The sequence below is a fragment of the Podarcis raffonei genome, chromosome 1 (assembly GCF_027172205.1).
Source record: "Podarcis raffonei isolate rPodRaf1 chromosome 1, rPodRaf1.pri, whole genome shotgun sequence".
Lineage (NCBI taxonomy): Eukaryota > Metazoa > Chordata > Lepidosauria > Squamata > Lacertidae > Podarcis > Podarcis raffonei.
In genome coordinates, this window is record NC_070602.1 from 121,049,795 (window position 1) to 121,071,352 (window position 21,558).

The following is a 21,558-nucleotide window of genomic DNA, read 5'->3' on the forward strand; positions in this document are numbered from 1 at the left end:
AATCGGTGTGCTATCATGAATATGAGTTAGTTTTTCTCCAGTACCACTAAGGTCCACTTCATTTTTATATTAAAATGTGCTGTATATTTATTGGTCACTTTGGGTTTTTTTAGCGGGGAAGAGAAGCAGCCCTCATTGCCCTTAGATTAGCTATGGTAGGAGCCTCAACAGTGCTGCCTAATGGGCAGAGCAATTGCTATATCTGGTTTGAAGTATAATGTCCGCTGTGACCTCTCCTTGGATTTCCTACTGATTTCGAATGTGTGGTACATATGTAGCTTTAGAACTAGAAATGCTTCAGGACAGACAGATACATATTCTCCTTCATCTGAGATCCATTTAAATGGTTTCATTTGGCTTACTGTGATCAGATTGCTTGATGGAGACTTAAATAGGGATTCTCTGTCACTGTTCAGATCACTGCCTCTTTTGAGAGAGTGGATCCAGTGATGTTTAATTTTTCATGGTGTACATCGTCATAATGGAGGGCTTCCCATCTTTTAATTGGAATGCTGTTTCCTCTGCATAATGATCTTCCTTGCCACCGAGAGGGTTTTGTTAACACATTTCTAATTGTTAGTTAATTTGTCTTTCACATAACCTTCCTTCTATTTCTGTTTGCGAGTGTTCTGACCTCTGTTGAGTTGGCAGGTGCTCCTATTGCCCTGGATGCCAGCTCTGTTGCACGGTTCTCTGTGTTGCTGCCAAGCTATGCAGTGTGATTTTTTTCAGCTTTCATTCCCTTGTGCCACCTCTTCCCCTATCTCAGAGTATGAATGCCTGTTAATGAGTCAACTCCAGAGTCAGCTAGCATAGCCCAGTGAATGCAGCATTTGGCCTGTGACTCGCTTAACATATTTTGGGGTGGCCAAGGGGCAATTCAGTTCCGTACTTGCGAAATGGAAATTAAAGAGAGATTTTTTTATTTTTTATTTTTTTGCAAGGTGGCTGGAGGTCAAAATTCAGTGTCGGTTGTTTGTAAAATCTACTGAAAGTGAAACGATCAGTTACAGTAAACACAAGCTGACTTCTCTTGGCCCGGAGAGGAAGAATTACCCTGCTATTATGTTACAGTGAGAATTTGTTAAAGTTCTTGAGCAGCAACTTTTTTCAGCGTTGGGCCGGTCCACTGTCCCTCAGAACATGGGTGGGCCGGACTATATTTTGAAAAAAATAATGAACAAATTCCTATGCCCCACAAATAACCCAGAGATGTATTTTAAATAAAAGCACACATTCTACTCATGTAAAAACACCAGGCAGGCCCCACAAATAACCCTGAGATGCATTTTAAATAAAAGGACACATTCTACTCATGTAAAAACACACTGATTCCCAGACCGTCTGTGGGCCAGACTGAGGCGGTGATTGGGCCGCATCTGGCCCACAGGCCTTAGATTGCCTGCCTCTGCTCTTGAGTATCTTTTCTGTAGCCTTCTTCGTTCATAGTTATACAATAGTTCTTTAAATATGGATCCTTCTTTTTATAGTATGACACTGTGCAGAACAGTATAGGAGTGTGTTGAGCTTGATTTATTTTTCACAAAAATTTGTGAGGAGGTTACACGATGCCACTATCTAGTGGTAGTTATCCTGCTCTTCCCATTGTAGTTTTCCATCACTGAGTAAAGTTTTTTTTAGAGTTGTGGTGTGTGTGGTGGATTTGTTGCTCAAGAGCACCTTTTAACTTGTGTGTGGTTTTTTGGTGGGGGTTTTTTTTTTTTGGTCAATGTGGCCACTTTCCTTGCAGAGGTGCAGTCTTAATGTGCAAAGGACATATACCAGCATCTACTCAAATGTGTGTGAGTTTTGTGCAAGAGTGCAGCTGTCTAGAAGTGCCCTTGGCTGAGCACTGATTTCTAAGTTCTGAAATCTGCTTTTGTGATTCTGTCTCCACCTATATCTTGCATTCCCAGACCTTAGGTTTGCCAGGAGAGAAAGTGCATCATTAGTGCATTTTGCAGTCTTACTAATGTTGTTTTGCACCTGCTTTTAAATGACACATGGACAAGTTTTGCTTTTTGGAAGGGATGAATGAAAGCCAGCTCTGGTTCCAGATGTAGCCTCAGACTTATGAGTTCTCTAAGAGATGGCCACCACAGATTCTCTGTAGATCTTTCCTTTACCGTATTTTTCGCCCTATAGGACACACTTTTCCCCCTCCAAAAATGAAGGGGAAATCTGTGTGCTTCCTATGGGGCGAATACAGGCTTTTGCTGAAGCTTGGAGAGCGAGAGGGGTCGGCGAGAGGCTTCAGGAAGATATCAGCAAGCCTGGGGAGCCCGCCGGACTTCCCGCAGGGCTCCCTAGGCTGCGGATAGCAGCCTGCCGCCCGGCGTGCAGGATGCCCTGAAGCAGAGCGCCCTGCGCACAGGGCAGACATCCGCAGCGTGGGGAGCCCTGCGGGAGTTCCCGCGGGGCTCCCCATGCTGTGGATAGCAGCCTGCTGCCCGGCGCACCGGGCAGACATCGGCCAGCCCCACAAGCTCGGGGGACAGCGGGGAGGCGCAGCACCGCCATCCCGCTGTTCCCCGACCTGGTTTTGGGGTGAAATAAAGGGGGGGAAATTTCCTTTATTTCCCCCCCAAAAAATTAGGTGCGTCCTATGGGACGGAGTGTCCTATGGGATGAAAAATACGGTAATTTTAACAATCCTGGCTGTTAGCACCAGGGAGTCTAAAAAAATAAAAAATAATGGTGTAATCATAGCACAGTGCAGTATAATCTAGGCTTGCAGTAGCCGCACCCACTGCTACCATATTTTGTAATATTATTTTGCCATATTCATGAGTTGGGTTAATCACCAATAATAAGCAAGGCTAAATTGACCAGCAGCTAAATAACTCATTGAACCCAGGCTACATGTTTTACTGGCTAAAGAAGCTGCTAGTTGTGAATAACATGCATGACAGCTGCAGGCAAGTTTAACATGCATGTCATTTTATGTAAGGCAATGGCGGTTAATTTTAGACTCTGGATTACATGGTCTTGCTGGGATTAGGGTGTTTATGCTCTGTAGAAGGTAATGTGCATTGCTTGATTACGAAATGTGATGAGCCAGCCTTGTAAGAACCCTCTTGCTTATTCTGTTGACTTTGGCCATTAACATCTGCACAAAAGTTCTGCTCTGATTGTACAGTTGTTCAAACCAGTAACCCATGGAGTCAATTTAACTCATGATTCTTGCTTACCTAGCTAAAGCGGTAACATCCAAATGTTGTGGACTACAACTCCCATCAGCCCCACCTTTCATGGCCAGTGATAAAGTATTATGGGAGCTGTAGTCTATAAAAGTCTAGAGGGCACCATGTTCGCTACCCCTAATTTAGATAACATGAAGCATAACTTTGGCCACCAAACTTATTGACCATGTCAATTTTGCTTGGAAACCAAGGTTTAATGCTTTTTCACTGCCACTTAGATAAACTTGTAGAAGAAGAAAGAGTCTGGCACTTCCAGTAAAGATTTCTGTTTCCATTCATTCAGACCTCTTCTGATTAAAGAAGAAGAGAGAAATGCTTACTTCAGTTCCTCTGGGGAAGTATAATGAAACGTTTTATCTCAGCAACATCTATTCTTGCTCCTTGTCTCTACAGTCTGTGCTAGGAAGGTCTAGGACAGGCTTTCTGAACCTCGGCCCTCCAGATGTTTTTGGCCTACAACTCCCATGATCCCCAGCTAGCAGGAACAGTGGTCAGGGATGATGGGAATTGTAGTCTCAAAACATCTGGAGGGCCGAGTTTGAGGGAGCCTGGTCTAGGCATTCCAGTAACCACCTACACCTGGTAGTAATAGCAAAGTAATAGGTAGAACGACAGCAATTGAATTTGAATCAAAGATATAATGAGTGACCAGCACGCAATATTATTAATTTAGGTGATACTTATAGTGAGTTGAACACGGGTGGCACTGTGGTCTAAACCACTGAGCCTCTTGGGCTTGCCGATCAGACCTCGACCTCTGCCCCCAAATCCTGACCTGAGAGCAGCAACATTGCCTCCAGCCATCCAGTCTGCTATTTCTCTTAGGCATGTGTTGAATGCCCAGGACTTGGATGATGATGTTTGCAAGAAAAAAGGTGTCCAATTCTTTACCTGTCATTGAACTTGCTTTTACATTTATTTATTACTCACATTTTATATCCAAATCATCGGCATGAAAACACATTTATGTTGGGAATTCTTACTTTTGCAGCAATATTTTGTCGTTTTCCAGAACAATCATTTACTTTTCATTTAAAACATTTCCTTGAAGAAATATACTCCCCAGAATTTCTCTTTCTTTTCCTTTGCTTCTCGTAAAGGTGCTTTCCTACTTTTTCACATTCACTCATGTGAACAATATAATATGCAATATATTAATAACTGCACACCTGGTTTCATACTAATTTGTCTTCTTTGGGAAAATTGCATGTTCCTTTAACATAATTAAAGATTTGAATACTTCTGCATGAACACTTCATACCCTAAGGAGGTTGTATTCCCAGCACTTTTCTGCTATGCTTTCTCTGTTGTTAAAAATACTTTAGCAGTGCAGTCCTATACAGGTTTACTCAAAAGTCCAGCTGAGTTCAATGGGACTTGCTCCCGGATAACTGGACACAGGATTCCAGCCTAAAAATAATTTGCCGTGATTGTGAAATGCACTGTGTTTCTGTGGGTAGAATTCAAATCCTTGCTTTGCTTGGGGTACAGCAGGTTCACGTTCAGAAAATCAGCATTGTTTTTGGATTATAAGACATAAATAGTAATGACCTATAGCAGTGGTCAGTAGCAGGTGACTTGTGGGGTTTCAGAAGCCTGCAGATGGCAGGCTAGCATCAGTGCTGCTGAGGAAGGGAGACAGGTGCTTGGTTGCTGTGAGGCAGGAGTTGCACCAAGCCAGAGAGGAACTGATGTGTTTATGGGTGGATGTGGATGCATGCAAGTGGAAATGGGTCTGTCCAAATCAGAGAAGAGTTGCAAGCATACTTGCTTAGATATTTATGAATTGCTCTACATCTTATTTACAAACCGCCCAGTGTCTCTCGGCAGTTACTGAGTGGCGCAAAAACAGCCTCACGGGTAGGCTTTTGGAGAAAAAGAAAATTCCAAAGCCCACCAGTAAGCCATCAGGTATTTCTATACCTGGTGGTGAAAGTCTAGTGGGATTGACTTGAACTCTTTTAGTTCTTGCTGCCTACTAAAATGATGCATTTTAGAGCCAGTGTGGTGTAGTGGTTAAGAGTGGTAGACTCGTAATCTGGTGAACTGTGTTCGCTTCCTCGCTCCTCCACATGCAGCTGCTGGGTGACCTTGGGCTAGTCACACTTCTCTGAAGTCTCTCAGCCTCACTCACCTCACAGAGTGTTTGTTGTGGGGGAGGAAGGGAAAGGAGATTGTTTGCCGCTTGAGACTCCTTCGGGTAGTGATAAAGCAGGATATCACATCCAAACCCCTCCTCCTCTCCTCCTCCTCCTCCTCCTCCTCCTCCTCCTCCTCCTCCTCCTCCTCCTCCTTCTTCTTCTTCCTCCTCCTCTTCTTCTTCTTCTTCTTCTTCTTCTTCTTCTTCTTCTTCTTCTTCTAACATACAGTTGCATTAGCACATGTTTCCTTCCCCAGGAAAGAAGTATGTTCCTCTACTGTTGGCTCAGACTGGCAGTGAGACACATTAAGTGTGAATGGAAGAAATGCAGAGAAGCAATCTCTCTCTCTCTCTTGCAGTTAGTCTAATTTTCCATGTTGAAGAGGACTGGACCAAAGCTAGCTCCTTTTGGAATAGAATTTATTTATTTTCAAATATTTAGAACCCACCATTCATTTATGCAGATAGATGGGGTGCAGAACATAAAACAAAGTAAAAACAAACTGGGTGATGAAATCAACAGCAAGGTGTGCAAAAGTACGACATCTTGTACTCCTCTTTGATGACTTCATGCTATGAATTTGTTAAGTACTAGCAATAACAACGAACAAGTAAGGCAGCTAAAACCAATGGAGCTCTTTTGGTAAGACTTACAAAACTCAAAATGCCTGGGCAAATAAAGACATCTGAACCTGGTGTCGAAATGACTTTGCAATTCGCATTCCCCATGTGTCCACTCATCTCTAGTTCTGAGGAAATATTTTGTCTGGCACAGGATCAAACGCTTTCCTGAAATCAAGATCTACATTGTTCACTGCACCCTTGGACAATGAGATTGGTTTCAGCCAACTCTTTCCATTGCATGTAGGAGTTTACTTCAACACATGCAGCATAGCCAGTGCCAAAGACTTAAGGCATCCGTTTATCTTGAGAGCTTTCGTGGAACCCTCTCCCACTCCATTGTAATATAAACTAGTAACACATATTTCTGATCCCCTGCTTCTTGGCGAAATTCTACTGGAGTAAACCAGACCTCCGTTGAGAACAGTTCCTTTTGCTTTCCAAGAAAATGGGAAGAACAAATGGCAACTGAAATCTACTTATTCCACTCCCATTTCCTTGACCTGATTCATATTTAATATATTATGACTGACATATATTGTAACTAGAAATAATATACACCAACCAAAATGTGCTTGTGTATTATTCCATGTCACTTCTGTCCATCAAGCTTATTCCTCTAATAAGCTTTGCCGAAGATGTTTTGGACTACAACTCCCATCAGCTTCATTGCTGGCAACTGACAGCTACAAAGAGATTCCGGCTTCAAAGAGATTCCTGCATAAGGAATAAATTTATTCAGTGACACTAATGCATATAATAAAACAAAGAGGGCAATGTATGAACTCAAGGGAAATACTTTTCCTCTTCACAATGCTGAATTTTACCTATAATATTACACTGGTCTTCCAAAGACAAAATGAAGCAGCACTTTTCACGTGGGAAACATTTCTGCCATTAAATAATTTATACTGAGCTTTCAGTATGCTCGTGATCTATAGTCTTCATTTCAACTATCTTCTGCGTTGGGTTAGTGGGTCTGAGAAGCAGCAGAGAAATGAGATGAGCCACAGCTTTTCTTAAGGCAATTCAGCAAGTCAATAAATGACTTTGTAGACTTATTACATTTATATCCTACCTTCACTACCACATTGTTCAAGATGGCATATATATTCAGCTCCCCGCCCCAACCATTTCCCCCCTCTCAATAGCTCTGTGAGGTTTCTTAGACTGAGAAGCAGTGACAGCCCTGTGGTTATGCAGTGAGCTTCATGACTGATTGGGGATTTGAATTTTAGTTTTCTAATCTGACACCCTGCGATGCGGGTGGCACTGTGGTCTGAACCACTGAGCCTCTTGGGCTTGCCGATCAGAAGGTCGGCGGTTCGAATCCCCGCGACAGGGTGAGCTCCCGTTGCTCGGTCCCAGCTCCTGCCAACCTAGCAGTTCGAAAGCACGCCAAAAAAGTGCAAGTAGATAAATAGGTACTTCTTCGGCGGGAAGGTAAACAGTGTTTCCATGCGCTGCTCTGGTTTCAGTGTTACGTTGCGCCAGAAGCAGCTTAGTCATGCTGGAAAAACTGTCTGCAGACAAACATTGGCTTCCTCAGCCTGTAAAGCAAGATGAGCGCCACAAGTGGACTTAACTGTCAGGGGTCCTTTACCTTTTACCTAATCTGACGCCCTAACCCAGGGATGACAAACATCCATCTGATGGGACAAATGCAGTTTACAGAGACTTTGAATCTGCCCTGCAGTCTCCTCTTCTTGGTCCTCTACTCTGCTTAATGCACGAGATGATAATTCTCAACACATGAAGGAACGCCGAGTTGTACCTCCATGCATTTATGGCTTCTTATGCATGTACGAGTTGCCCATATGCATGTTTTATAACCTGCATTTTTGTTAGAGTACAAGCGTCCTGTACAGCTAGGGTTGCTAGGTCAGGAGGAACCCAGACCCTGATATTTCAGGGCCCAAACTTGAGATCTGGGGGGGGAGGGGCTGGTGTCTGGGGGCGGGCCCTGGAAATTGAGGGGAGCAGAGGCAAGTAGGAACCCCCCCACACCATGTCTGTGCAGTAACTTGCGGACAGCTCCTGCTGGGCTGAAGCTTATAAGCCGCATGCATGGCCATCTTAATTGTTTTTCTTTAATTAAAGGCACTCATGCCCACTGGAGAAAAAAGTGCTACACCTGCTACCTGGGGAGGGCAAGGCAAACCTGGAGACTTCAAGTCAGACCTAGGGAGGTCTGGCAACCCTATGAAATTTGTGGGTGTATACACCCTGCGGAAGAGACTCGATGCGCAGCAGCCATATGGGGTGGACAAGGCCTGTTAATTTTTATCTGTCATGAATTTGCAGTTGTACATAGAGGTGTTTTTTATTATTATTCTAATCTAGATGAATGTCGGCTGTTGGTTTTTGAGGCTGTCTTTGTGTCACTGGAGCAATAAGCCAATGGTAGCTTTGCATGAGAAGAACCACCTGTCTCTGCATTCATAGCCAGAAAAAATGGATGATGTGGAAGTATGATTACCTTTTACTGGCTGGGTGACAATATGAGACCTGCAGAAATTTGCAAGATTGCTTAAGAATGCAGGGGGAAGACTTGGGAAGAAAAAGAGGTTGTTTTTTTTATAAAAAAAGTCTTAATTCACAGCCTACATTGGAGGGGGGGCGGGTTCCTGATATCCTCCCAAAATGAAATTAATGCAGGCTGCACCATTATGCTTATACTGTTATGGAGGAAGTTACAGCTACCTTTGCAATCTTTCATGAATTGCCAGACAGTTCAGAAGGCAGCCCGTAAATCTTATTAGGAGAGAGCCGTATTCGATTTTGCTGGGAAATTTAAGATTGATTTCTAGTAAATGGCATTTACAGGTGGTATTTACAGTTAACGTGTAACAGTTTTGCATTATAAAATATGACATAATGTGTTGGGAGTTGAATTTCCCCCTGCTTGCTTTTATTGTATCGTGTTTCTCCATTTAAAGACTTAAATAGTGTTAAGAGTTTGTGGTTGCCAGACCCCTCAGATCCCTGGATCCAGCAAGTGTTAAAAGCTAATCAAGCCAGGCTAGCTTCCTGAACCCCTGGATCCGGCTAGCTTCCTCATGAGGTGGTCGCCTGGGGTGATGGCCTATTAAGATAACAAAGGAAATAGGGCTCTGTGTGAGAGAACAAATGGGTGGAGACCCTCTCTCAACTCAGAGATAATTAGAATCACAGAGGCAGAGTTTGAGATAGAGTTAGGGGGCTGTGGTGTGAATTAGAGGGAAGGAGCAAGCTGGAGAGGGGGGCAGAGCACAGTGTTTTATTTCTGTTTGAATCCAAGGCTGTGGCTATGGTGGAAATGAGTTGGTTGCGTTTGGGCAAAATAATAAGTTGTGGTCAGGGCTCCCCCCCCCCCAAGCCAGAGCTCGCAGGAGCTCAGCTCAGCACCTCTCAAGTGGGTTCCATTGCCATTCTAAGAGAAAAAGGGAGAAGATCATGGTGAGCTTCAGCCCCTCTTTTTTAGAAAAACAGCACTGGTTGTGGTTGATCTGTATATCATAGCTGTTGATCTTTCATATGCCTTTGACTCCTTCAACTGGCAGGGCCTATGGGAAAACCTAGCAGTTATTTTGTGGGATTAAACAACTGCATTTTCTTATGCAGCAGCTGTAGTCTCAATACTGATGTCAAAATGCTAACATAATTTCCTGTGTGTAAGGTGGGATTAACGCAGCAGGGGGAGAGATTTTGCGCCAGCTGTTTGCCATTCATTTTAATAGCCTATTCTGCCCCCTCAGTACTCTGGCAACTCATTCTGCTGCCCGTAGATACCAGCCTTGTATGTGCATGTGAATACCGTATAGCTTACTTTGGGGAGAAATTAAGGCGTGATAAAAGTAGCTTCTTCCCAGGAAAAATCACATGTGAACATGGTTAAAGCTGGGATTTCCACGCTGTTTTAGGACCTTCTGTTTTTCCTATTTTGAAATGCACCTTCTCAAACCACTTCCCCACCCATTTGCTGCACTGGATACTGGTCACTGCATTCACTGCTGGACTGAAAGCCAGCTTACAAGATTCCTATGGACTCTACTAGTGACTTTAATTGACCTTTATGGGAAACATAGTGTTGACAATTAGCAGTTTTAAGGACCAGTAAAGAGGATAATTTTGAGTGATTTAACTGGCCTGGTGAGCTTGGGTAAAGTAGGTACGCCAAAATGTGAGCAGAAATTTATTTGGAAAATATGTGTTTTCTTTGTGAAAAGCCATTTTTGGGTATTAACGGTGAAAGCTTCTCTCCACAGCCTTTAAAAAACAACAACAACAACCAAACTGTTTAGCTCTCCTAGTCAAGTTTCTGATCTCAGCAGATGTACAAGAGAGTTTGTATGTTGACGTTTGCGTTTTCTTCTTTACAGCTCTCTATGTGAAACCTCTCCTGTGAAAACAAGCTCAAGATGACCAGCTCAGCCAGGGAACATCTGCTTTTTGTGCGACGGAGGAATCCCCAGTTGCGATACACACTGAGCCCTGAGAACCTCCAGAGTCTGGCATCTCAGGGCACCATGCCTGAGAACATGAACCTTCAACGTGCTAATAGTGACACTGATCTAGTGACATCTGACAGCCGCTCTAGTTTGACTGCAAGCATGTATGAATACACCCTAGGGCAGTCTCAGAACCTCATCATTTTCTGGGATATTAAAGAAGAAGTGGATCCCACAGACTGGATAGGACTTTATCACATTGGTAAGCAAAGAGCTTTCGTTCCAGTTGTTACCTGGCGTGCTCCTCTGAAGGTTTGTCTTTCTTTAAACAAATGGAAATGGTTAGGTAAAGATAACACAGTACAAGGTTTCCCAGTGATTCGTGTAAAAACATGCTCCACGTTATCAAAGCTTTGGGTTTGTCCTGATCTGATAGCTACGGAAAAGCAATCTTCTTGATTGCAGGAAATACGTTGTGCTCAAGCTCTTTCTATTCTTAAATACGCTTGGTTGCAATAACGCTTAGAAGTTCAAAGGGTTGGCTCCTTTCTGTGGAAATAGGATGAAGTTTTAGCTTTCTTGTAGCTTTAACTTGGAATGCTTTGGGGGGGGGCAGGGAGCCATGGAAATAACTTCAAAATCACAGGAACATATTTTTTTTTTTACAATGCTATTTGTTAACGGTAGTGTGCTGTTTACGAAACTCTTGTCCATAAGCTATGTTCTTGTAGTTTCAGAACCAGGGTTTACTTATCTTGTGTATCTACACTATAGAGTGCTTAGCTTATAATCCTGAGTCCACGTACGCAAGATATGAATCAGTGTACAGAGCTACTCCTCTTTTACACCCTAAAGTTCGTAGTAACTTAAACTGATGCAGCTGCAGTGCCAGAGTGGAGCAAGCTGATCTGTTCCATTGTAACTACTTAGTACCTTTATTGGAAAGATGGGGACCAGCTAGTACTTTAGTGTCTGGTTTAGCTGACCTTTGAGATGATGCAAACAGGATAGATTCCACTTCTGCTCCACTCAGCCACTTCAGCAACATGCCCCAGGTTCTGTTTATGCTGTGAACAACTTTAGAAACCAGCATCTCGTGAGCGGTGGCTGGTGCTAATAAATTTTGACCTATGCTGACCTTTGCACTTTACCTACAAATTTAACGACTATCACTACTACTACTTCCTATTTATTATTATTTACAGTGGTTAGTCACTTTGCACAAAGAAGTCTCAAAACGATTTAACAAGACTCGACAGTGCATCTTACCTGGTTGTTGACTATACCATATCGGCTTAGGTTGTTAGCTGTGTGTAGTTAAAGCAATTTTTTGAGGCTGCTTTTGCATAAATGGTTAGCACAATAGATACACAACTGTTCATTTGTCATGCATTGTCTGAGTCTCTTTCCTTGAGATTTGCCTTTCCGTAACAATGTTGTTGGAAACATGTCTATGGTACCTGGGAAATGCTGTACTTTCCTTAGCTAACTGATCCGCAGATATAACTAGTGTCGTGCTGCACTGGTTGTGCTGGAAAGTTCTTGTGGGATTCCACACAAAGCTCCACAGGATGCTTACCTTCTAATAAAGCTGTGGACTTCTCATTCTCCTTGCCCAAGGGGACACATCCCATGCCAACTGCACAATAACATAGTGGCTGGGCATTGCGAATTCTCTTATGCAGATCTTATCTCAGCTGTGAGCTAAGTGGCCTTCAACTCCAGTCCTTTCACCCTCAACCTCTCTATATTCACTATGGGTGTGGTGGAGTTGATAATACTACTGACTTACATTACAAGGCTTTTGCAAACATTGCTGAGCAGTAGTTCATTTATTTGAATATTTGAAATGCTCACTCATATAACTGTTCACACTCTTATACTTTTAAAAAGTGTGATTCCTTCCCCACACTTGTCATTTGCCCTATAGGTGGCGCTATGGTCTAAACCACTGAGCCTCTTGGGCTTGCCATTTGTAAGGTCGGCTGTCCGAATCTGCACAACAGGGTGAATTCCTGTTGCTCTGTGCCAGCTCCTGCCAACCTAGCAGTGCGAGTAGATAAATAGGTATTGTTGCAGCAGGAAGGTAAATGGTGTTTCCGTGCACTCTGGCTTCTGTCCCGTTGTCCCGTTGCACCAGATGCAGTTTAGTCATGTTGGCCACATGACCTGAAAAAGCTGCCTGCAGACAAACGCCGGCTCCCTTGGCCTGAAAAGCAAGATGAACACTGCACCCTATGGTCGATTTCGACTGGACTTAACTGTCCAGGGGTCCTTTACCTTTTTACCCTATAGGGTAAAAGCTTTTGCTTTTGCTGTCTAAATGGACTGAGGGAATATGAAGTTAACTTCACTCAAGTAGTGAAAAGTTCAATGAGAAGCATTTGGATGAAAAAGATGGCTTTTCTACCTCTCAGCATCATGTGCTGGTCTTCTGATTTTCAAAGAATGAGCTTGATTTACAGTCAGACTAAGGCACTTGAATCTGTTTTTTCTTTGTTTCTGCAAGTTGCATACATTACGTGCAGCTTGCCTTACGCATAAGAGAGTTTGAGATGCCAGGATAATGCAGCAGTTCAGATGTATTTTTTCCCATCCAACACTGGAGAGCTGTTTGACAGCAATGCTATTAGACCAAGGAAAATTGTTTACTTCCTAGTTCACAAAAATAGAAAAGCGGGGGGGGGGGGACCCATCAGAGTTTGTGTAAAATAAGTTAATTCTTGTGGTGCGAAGGATAATCGATTGTTTCCTCACCACAAAATAAGCATAATTATCAACCACCCTCAAACTGTTTGACAAATAATACTTTAACAAAAATGAAGGACAAGGGCACCTGCCATAGGGTTTTTGTTTTTGTTTTACTAGAACTAGTTACATGCTTATGTGTATTTTTAAAGGTAATGTTGCAGATTTGTCTCTTCCATTCTCTTCTATATCTTCCTGTAGGCATTTAACTCAACTGGTAGGGGTTGATGTTGTGTACAATATGCTTCCAACTCTTCACCATCATCAAAGAGAAGCATTCTCTGATGTGACAGAAATAGACAAAAAAACTGGTTGCTCTTCTCCACAGGAAAGTTAATAGCTTAACCTTCCGAGAAATGATATGAAAGAGAGAAATCCACTGTAAATCTTCCATTTGCTCAATTAACTACAATAGATTTTATCCCCTTCCTTCGAAAGGTTATTTTCCTGCCGTCATTAGTTGCACTAACATTATGAATGTTAGTGACATGAGCTTATTCCCTTTTCATCAGATCCAGTCAGCATGAGCATTTTCTTGTTTCTTTTATAGGTAAAGGAGCTTGTTCCTTAAAAGGCACTAGCAGCTCGCTTTGCACTATAACCTGTTGATATTTTATCTATTTGTTTATCAGGCTTCCTGCCTGTCCTTCGCTGCAGTGCCCCAGGGTAGGTTATAACAATACAATGTGCAATATAAAAACAAGTATAATAATTAGCAAATAAAAAGGTAAAACTGCTGATCAAAAACAGAGCTGTATAGATTCAGCAAAAGAGGTGGATCTTACAAAACAAAATACCGTAACTGCAAAAGGTGTGGGTCAAGAGGTACATTTGTGCAACAAAGATGCTAGATGCAAATTTGTGTGGAAGGAGTTCCAGAGCTGAGGTGCTCCTGCAGATAAGGCCCTCTCCTTTGCCACCAGACCCAACACTTCTGTGGGCGTCGGAAGCACCAAAGGTACCCTTTGCTGGTCTTAACACCCAAGAGGGTCTGTAGGGTGATAGTCAACAGGAAATATATGTATTGCGTTTTGATTACAGTGGGAAAGTGGCAGCTTAAGTATTAGGTTTTCAATTGACTGTTGATAGTGGATGGATTCCAACTGGTGCCATTCCATAGGAGGACTTTTGATTCACTGCAAGCAACCACTAATGAAAGAAGTCAGGAGAAGTTTTTTGCTGATTTGTTTTCACAACTGAACCCCCCCCCCTTAAAAATCAAGTCCAGAAAGTTGTGGGCCCCTCCAGAACAGCGTGTTAAGGTGGCGTGGGAGGAAGCAGGGGAGCTGCCAAAAGTGTTGCTTTGGGAAATATATGTGTCCTGACTTGCAACAACAGGTGGTATTCAACTAAGTTTTACTCAGAATAGACCTGTTGAAATTAAAGGACCCAATTTAGTCATGCTCATTAATTTCAGTGGATCTGCTCTGAATAAAATTTAGCTGAACACCACCTATAGGAAGCTGCCTCACTCAACTTCGCTGTGGCCGAGCACCTATTCTTTTGTCTTGTGGAGTTACCTGCTGTGTGTGCACCTAAATTTTATGCTGGTGACACATTCCCATGTATTGTACTAGCATACATCTGCAGGGACTCTCCTGTTTTCATTGTGAAGATATCCTCTGTGCTTAACATTTAAGGTACCCACTACTGTTTCACTTCTCCCTCTCCTGCAATATATCTTTACTGGACAACAGTCCATGCTAAGAAGAAAATTATTGAGTCACCACAGTCTTAGTAATTGAGTTTTTCAGTAATTGAGTTAAATCTTCTTTTAATTAGAGATCTGTTTTGGATGGGGATTTTAAAAAAAGAAGTCCAGAAGATGATGAACTGGCATTTTACTGAAGGTTGATGCTTCTCGCAGGTTTATCAGGTTTCCATATGGATTAGTCAGTCCTGTCTGTCTTGGTGGAATACAATCAGGAAAGAACTCTAGGTTCAGCAGTAAGTCTTATCAGCCATTGGTCCCAGGTCTCAAAATTCAGACACAACAGCATTCTGAGCCCTGGCAAAAGGGCTACAGAATTAGAAGTGTAAAATTGCTGGGCAGCAGCCAAATGTTCTGTACCAGTGGGACCAGCGGAGGCAGCGAGATGCCCTTCCAGAAGTGCTAACCTTTCTTTGATTAAACTCAGTCATTTCTATTTATAACTTGACATTGATAGGTATGGAATATCCTATGTATTTGATCCCATTTGTTTCCTAGATTTTACTTTTTTTTGGGGGGGGGGTGATCTCCTTTACTTTTATGCTGACTTGAGTATTAATTTTAGGAAACCTTATGTGGCCATTATCAATAAACACACAAATGAAAAATTGAGGTGGCCCAGAAAATATGTTGTCATCTGTCTGTCTCGAGAGATGATGGAAGAGTGTGCCATTGGTGATAAAGTCAAACTGTTGGAGAGTTACAGCATCTTCTGTGACCTATAGAGATCGATATGGGAGAGACATGTTCTATTGCAGCTGGGGCAGATGAAGATGCACCATGGTGTAGATGCACCATGTTGCTTCTTCTCTCTGTGTTCCTCCCAGTGGTCATTCCTCCTCTGGCCACTGCTGTGGATACACAACCTGACTGTATCAAGGTTGTCTGCAAGGGATTCCCAGATGGCGGGCCTGATGTTGCCAGCTTTCATGTCACGTTGGCAGACATCACTATAACTCAGAGTTGGTCTGCAAGTGGGCCTGGTGCCTGAATGACATCCCCCACACTTCTTTTCAGTCAGACTCTTTAGTGGGAAGAAGTGAGAACATAGATTTAATGAACCCAAACTTTCCTACTTGCTTTATTCTGAAGAGACTTTAAAGTTTCCTTTTTCTTTTTTGGCGCATGTCTCAGTTCCATACGAAGGAATATCAAACAGACCACGGGATCTGATTGCTTTTTGGTCAGCTGGTGTAGCATTCTTAGAGGGCCTCCTTAATCCCACCATTCTTATGACAGAACCAGCTGGGCACGGTCTACTGGGGCCCCACAACTCGGCTCTTTCCCTACATGGCGTGTGTGGAAGCCACTGAACCCTGTGCCGGCAAACAGATTGCTGTTGAATTGTTCATTTGTGCTTCATAGAGTTTCTTCCTTAGTCCTTCTCACTACTATTGGTAGACTGTTGATTCCTGCCCTACCGAACCACCTCATAGTGTAGCCTTATGAGGCTTTGCCCTCGGGTGGGAAAAATATTGCGCCTGGGAAAGGGAAGTGGGAGTCAACAGACACTCAAGGAATAGTTTCGGAGAAAAGGCTTTTATTTCTACCATCCATGAACTGGTAGAAGGAGCAAGTGTGATAAGTCACAAAAAGCATGCACGAGTTCACAGTCATGTGCACAAACATATATACCCCTTTCCAGTTCCCTCCCCCTTTCTCCTCCCTCAGGAGTCCTGCCCCATGTTGAGGTTCCTGAGCATGTACAGAAAGCTGTCTTGGGACTATTGTGGACTCTTGGCAGGAAAGGGGGTGAGGAGGTTTCAGTGTGTTCCAGTTGTTTCATTCTTGTGCTTTGGCATAGTTCCCGGACAGAAAGCAAGTTGCAATGTGGTTCTTTTGCAAGGCCAGAAGGCATGAGAAAAGCCTGAGAAACAATGGACTGTGTTCCCTACCTTTGTTGCAATCTTTTTAGTTACAGCAAGCGGAATGTTTCTGATGCTTAGCTAATGCCTTTTAGCTGCTGAGAAAAATGATTTTGAAAAGCTCTGAGAAGCTTTGAGCCTGCTTTGGTGGGTGGTGACTTTGGGCCTAGGTGAGGTCACCTGTCCTCACCTTCCTTCAATAGGATTCTAGCCTAGTACGATAAGCTAGTTCCTGTGTGTGTAGCAAATGTTTTTGTATGGAGGACCATTCTGTCATAAGAGTGGCAGCCTGCAGTCTGAAGTGGTTCAGCCCAGGCACAGTGTTGGCATATCAGGGAGAACTGAACTTCATTGACTTGAGGTGCCAACTGGATATAAGGAGTTGTATCTTTCCCTCTCCAGGTGCTGTAGGATAGCAGCTTGCATCATCCCTGGCCGTAATGGTTAGGGCTGATGTTAACTGTAGTCAGATAACTTGAGGGCAGCAGCCTGGGGAAGGCTACTGTGGACAGACTTAATTTCACTCTAATCTAACTCATACTTGCTATGTAACTGGTTGCCGCAGGTGATGAAGAATTCCATGCAGGTGACTATTGCATGGAATTCCATCTAGGCAAGTGGACAGGCTGTTGGAAGATGGGCAGAGTGATCTTAGCAGGTTAGTAACTTTTCTGGCATTGTATACATGGCTGGTCTAAACCCATCATTTAGAGAGGTTCTCCCTGATTGTAAAACACAAACCCTGAGGAAGATACTACATGGATGTATAAAACTCCTTTTGGAAGTTCTTGCATTTATGGTTTTGATGGTTTGTGGCTCTGAGTTGGGACAGGTTTCAATATTTTCCTGGTTGAAATTCTGTTGGTACAAGTACAGTCGTACCTTGGAAGTCGAACGGAATCCATTCCGGAAGTCCGTTCGACTTCCAAAACGTTTGGAAACCAAAGCGTGGCTTCCAATTGGCTACAGGAAGCTCCTGCAGCCAATTGGAAGTCGTGGAAGCCCCGTCGGACGTTTGGGTTCCAAAGAATGTTCGCAAACTGGAACACTCGCTTCCGGGTTTGCGGTGTTCAGGAACCAAAATGTTTGAGTACCAAGGCGTTCGGGATCCAAGGTACGACTTTATGTGGTTCATTTGCAGTGAAACTCTTCAACTAGAAAAAGACCTCTTTTGTTATTGTCTTGGTTGTTTATTATTTTGGTTGCTTATTAGAGCTATTCCATGCATTACTATTTCAACATAACATGTGCTTTGTGATTCTGCTAAAACAGTAATCCATGAAGCACATATAAGTCTCACTCTGTCTCCTCATGAACACCACAAAAAAACATGTAGCAGGAAAATGGAGTCCACCACATGAAATGATCTTGCAATTTGCAATATGTATTGTCCTAATATGTTAAGCTCCTGGAAGTGAAATTCAGCGGCCGTCAACTATTTGCATTATTTCTTCTGCTTTTACTGTGACTTGACATGAACTGGTTTGTGAATTTCCACAAGGGCCTGTAGGAGACTGGAAAGATACCAACTGATAATTCCTATTTGCACTTGTCGCTCCTTTTGTGTGTGTTTTAATTTAATTTGCTCACTCACTTTACTTGGAGCTCCTCTGGTTAGACTGTTTCACCTTGAGGTTGTTCAGACAGGTAATTTTTCTAGCTCTTACTGCGTTACAAGGCAAATGATAACATTAGATTTTTTTCCCCACAAGCGTGCATCTACAGTCTATCAACAGGTTATTTCAGAATGCTTCTGAATGTCGTGAGGATGGTAGTGCATTTTGAAAATTAAGATTTACTCAGCAAACACAGAACAGTAATTTGTTTTTTTTTTATTACACATTCAAAGCAGGTGCCCCCTCAATATTCTGTGCTGCTGTCAAATTTGTGTGGGGTGCTGGGTGAAATTATAAAATAGATGGTAAATCGACTATATTTCTGCAGAAATTTTCTCTGTGTGGGTATGTTGTCTCGGCTACATTAAAAACACACACACAAAAACCACCACTTTTGAGTAGGAAGACTCAGGAGTAGCTTATGAGTCATATTGCCTTTCTCACACAACGACTCTTAGAAATGGCCGAACATTTATATCAGGGCTGTGTATTTTAAAGACTGTGTTACTTTTTATGGATTTTAATGATTCTTTTTTTTATTATTCGACTTTGTTGTAAAGTGCCCTGTGGTTTGCACAAAGGGCAATAAATAAATGATCCAAATAGATAAGCGAGGAAGAAAGAGGGTTGTGAGTTGAAGGTTTATCTCAAGAGTAATTTAGCATTTGTATAGACAGCACTTTCAAATTATATGTGCTTCGCTTACATTCTCTTACTGTAAGCATGACAACAATTCTGTAAGGTAGGCCACCCTCTTTATATTTCAGATGGAGGGCTGAGACACTCTTAAGGCCATCTTGGGTCATAGTTTCAGGCTGTAATCCTGTGCATACTTACCTGGAACTTGAACTCCATGGGACTAACTTCTGAGTATCCATACGTCAGCAAGTTCTGCTCCCATTTCTGTTTTTTTCTCAGAATTCTCTGGCAACTCTCCTTGAAATGGAAGAAATGTGAGAACCTGGAAGTACAGTCATGAGAAATTATTGAGCCACTATCTAACACAGAGTCAAGTGTACTTAAGGTTGTTGAAATCAATTAACTCTGTGTTGGATTTTGGTCCATATTTTTTGGTAAAACATTCTGTTAAGGAAACCCTTCAAAAATAGACCAGCATATCTGGTGATGTAAATTTTGGTGATGTACATTTTGGTGTCGTAAATTTTGCCTGGGGAGTAGCAACTGCTGTCAAAAATCAATAGCTATGTTGATATGATTATTTCTGAATTTCTGCCTAATTTTGAACAACAGTAGCACAAAGTTAAGAACCGAAGTAAACATTGGTTCCATGCATCCTACCCTATTGTTGTGCCGCACTTTGGGATATAGATTTTTTTTTAAAAAACCTCTTCTTAAATCTAGATACTGAGAACAATTGTGGTGAAAAATATTTAAGACCTTTTTGTTTCTATCATGGTTAATCTGATTGTCATTTTTTCACGAATAAATACAAAGCAGCTTTTCAATAACATTTTTTTTTATTATAAGGACTATATTTGACAATTTAGATAGGATTGGAGCTTATAGTAAAACCTGCTGGGATTGGGGAAATTCTAGAGGCTTTCAATTTCAGGTCAGACAAGATTAAAAAGGGGGGGAAAGCTTTCACATAAGCTCTCTTTTAATACACTTACGCTTGTAGCTCTGATTGAGTGGAAAGATTGGGGAAAGTTCAACACCTTATGCTCAATTCCAAAGGCTTTGTTCAGCCTCTGAAATGTCTTCTGAATTGAGAACTTTAATGGATTAACAGAGCCCTGATCGTTATTTGTATTTTTAACTCGACACCTGTACAATACAAACGTAGCAGCTACATTATGTGATGGGTTCTTTTTTCTTTTTTACCCTGATATCTATGCACTCCAAAATTATTGCTAACATTTATAAATGTTCTGCTTATTGTCTGGGATCAGAAGAGTTGCTTGAAGCATCACCTATGACAGGTCTGGAGAACCTGTGGTTCTTCTCATGTGTTTGGACCCTCAGCACCCCGCTTAGAATGGCCAATGGTCAGGGTTGAAGTACACAGAGATATAAACCAATCTTTTCCCGACATGTGCGACAATTACCATGTAGACACACAACTATATGTAAGGGTGTGTTATTGCAATCTGTCAAATGCAACTCTAACCTATGAGTGCATTTTCATCTTAGAACCAGAATGTGAAATCTGAGAAAGTTCAATGTGCTTAGGTCCCATTGAAATTGACAATAAAAAGGATGGAAGATAGGATTGTAGCATGTTGTCAGAATGATGCCTTATAGAAAAAATTATCCGTTCTGCCCTCGCAGTACAGTGGTACCTCGGGTTACATACGCTTCAGGTTACATAGGCTTCAGGTTATACACTCCACTAAGCCAGAAATAGTACTTCAGGTTAAGAACTTTGCTTCAGGATAAGAACAAAAATTGGGCTACGGCGGCAGCAGGAGGCCCCATTAGCTAAAGTGGTGCTTCAGGTTAAGAACAGACCTCTGGAACGAATTAAGTACTTAACCCGAGGTACCACTGTATAAACGTTGACACTTATGGTGTTGCTGCTGAAACAACACCTCACTTTCACCTGATCCGATTAGAAAAATGCTTATGTCCACATCAAGTAATAATAATAATAATAATAATAATAATAATAATAATAATAATAATACCCCACCCAACTTCCTGATACAGGGCTGCCTTCAGATGTCTTCTAAAAGTCAGATAGTTGTTTATTTCCTTGACATCTGGTGGGAGGGCGTTCCACAGGGTGGGCGTCACTACCGAGAAGGCCCTCTGTCTGGTTCCCTGTAACCTCACTTCTTGCACTAAGGGAACCTCCAGAAGGCCCTCGGAGCTGGAACCAGTGTCTGGGCTGAACAGTGGGGGTGGAACAATGTTTCCCTAAACAAAAAGTGAAGCTTTGTTGTTTAGGTGCCCCCCCCCCAGATTAGGAAGGCCCAATAAAACTCTGATGTGTGAAATACAGTGCTGCTGCTCTGCTTGGGTAATAGCTTTTAATCCAGTGGAGGCATCTGCTAATGTATGATAAAGGGAGGTGTTTTTCTGATTGCAAACCTGCTCCCCCCAAATCTTCCATGATGTTTTGGAGGGTCTCCCAGTCCTTTGGAACAGATTTTTGGGAGCTACCCACTATGATTTCCACTCATGATTAAAAGAATTGAGCCAATTATATCTAAATGATATACTTGTTCAGAGCATATAAAGCTGACATCCCACAGTGTACA

At 42.4% G+C, this 21,558-nt stretch overlaps 1 protein-coding gene across 3 annotated transcripts in view; it reads left to right on the forward strand.

The window, feature by feature from the left end:
- Positions 1-21,558, forward strand: part of HECW2 (HECT, C2 and WW domain containing E3 ubiquitin protein ligase 2) — a 186,251-nt gene that overhangs the window by 40,742 nt on the left and 123,951 nt on the right. For all 3 annotated transcript variants that reach the window (XM_053360466.1, XM_053360454.1, XM_053360447.1), the window contains exon 2: positions 10,326-10,656. In XM_053360466.1, coding sequence (XP_053216441.1) covers positions 10,365-10,656 — 292 coding nt within the window. In that variant the 5' untranslated portion in view covers positions 10,326-10,364. The remainder of the gene's footprint in view (positions 1-10,325; positions 10,657-21,558) is intronic.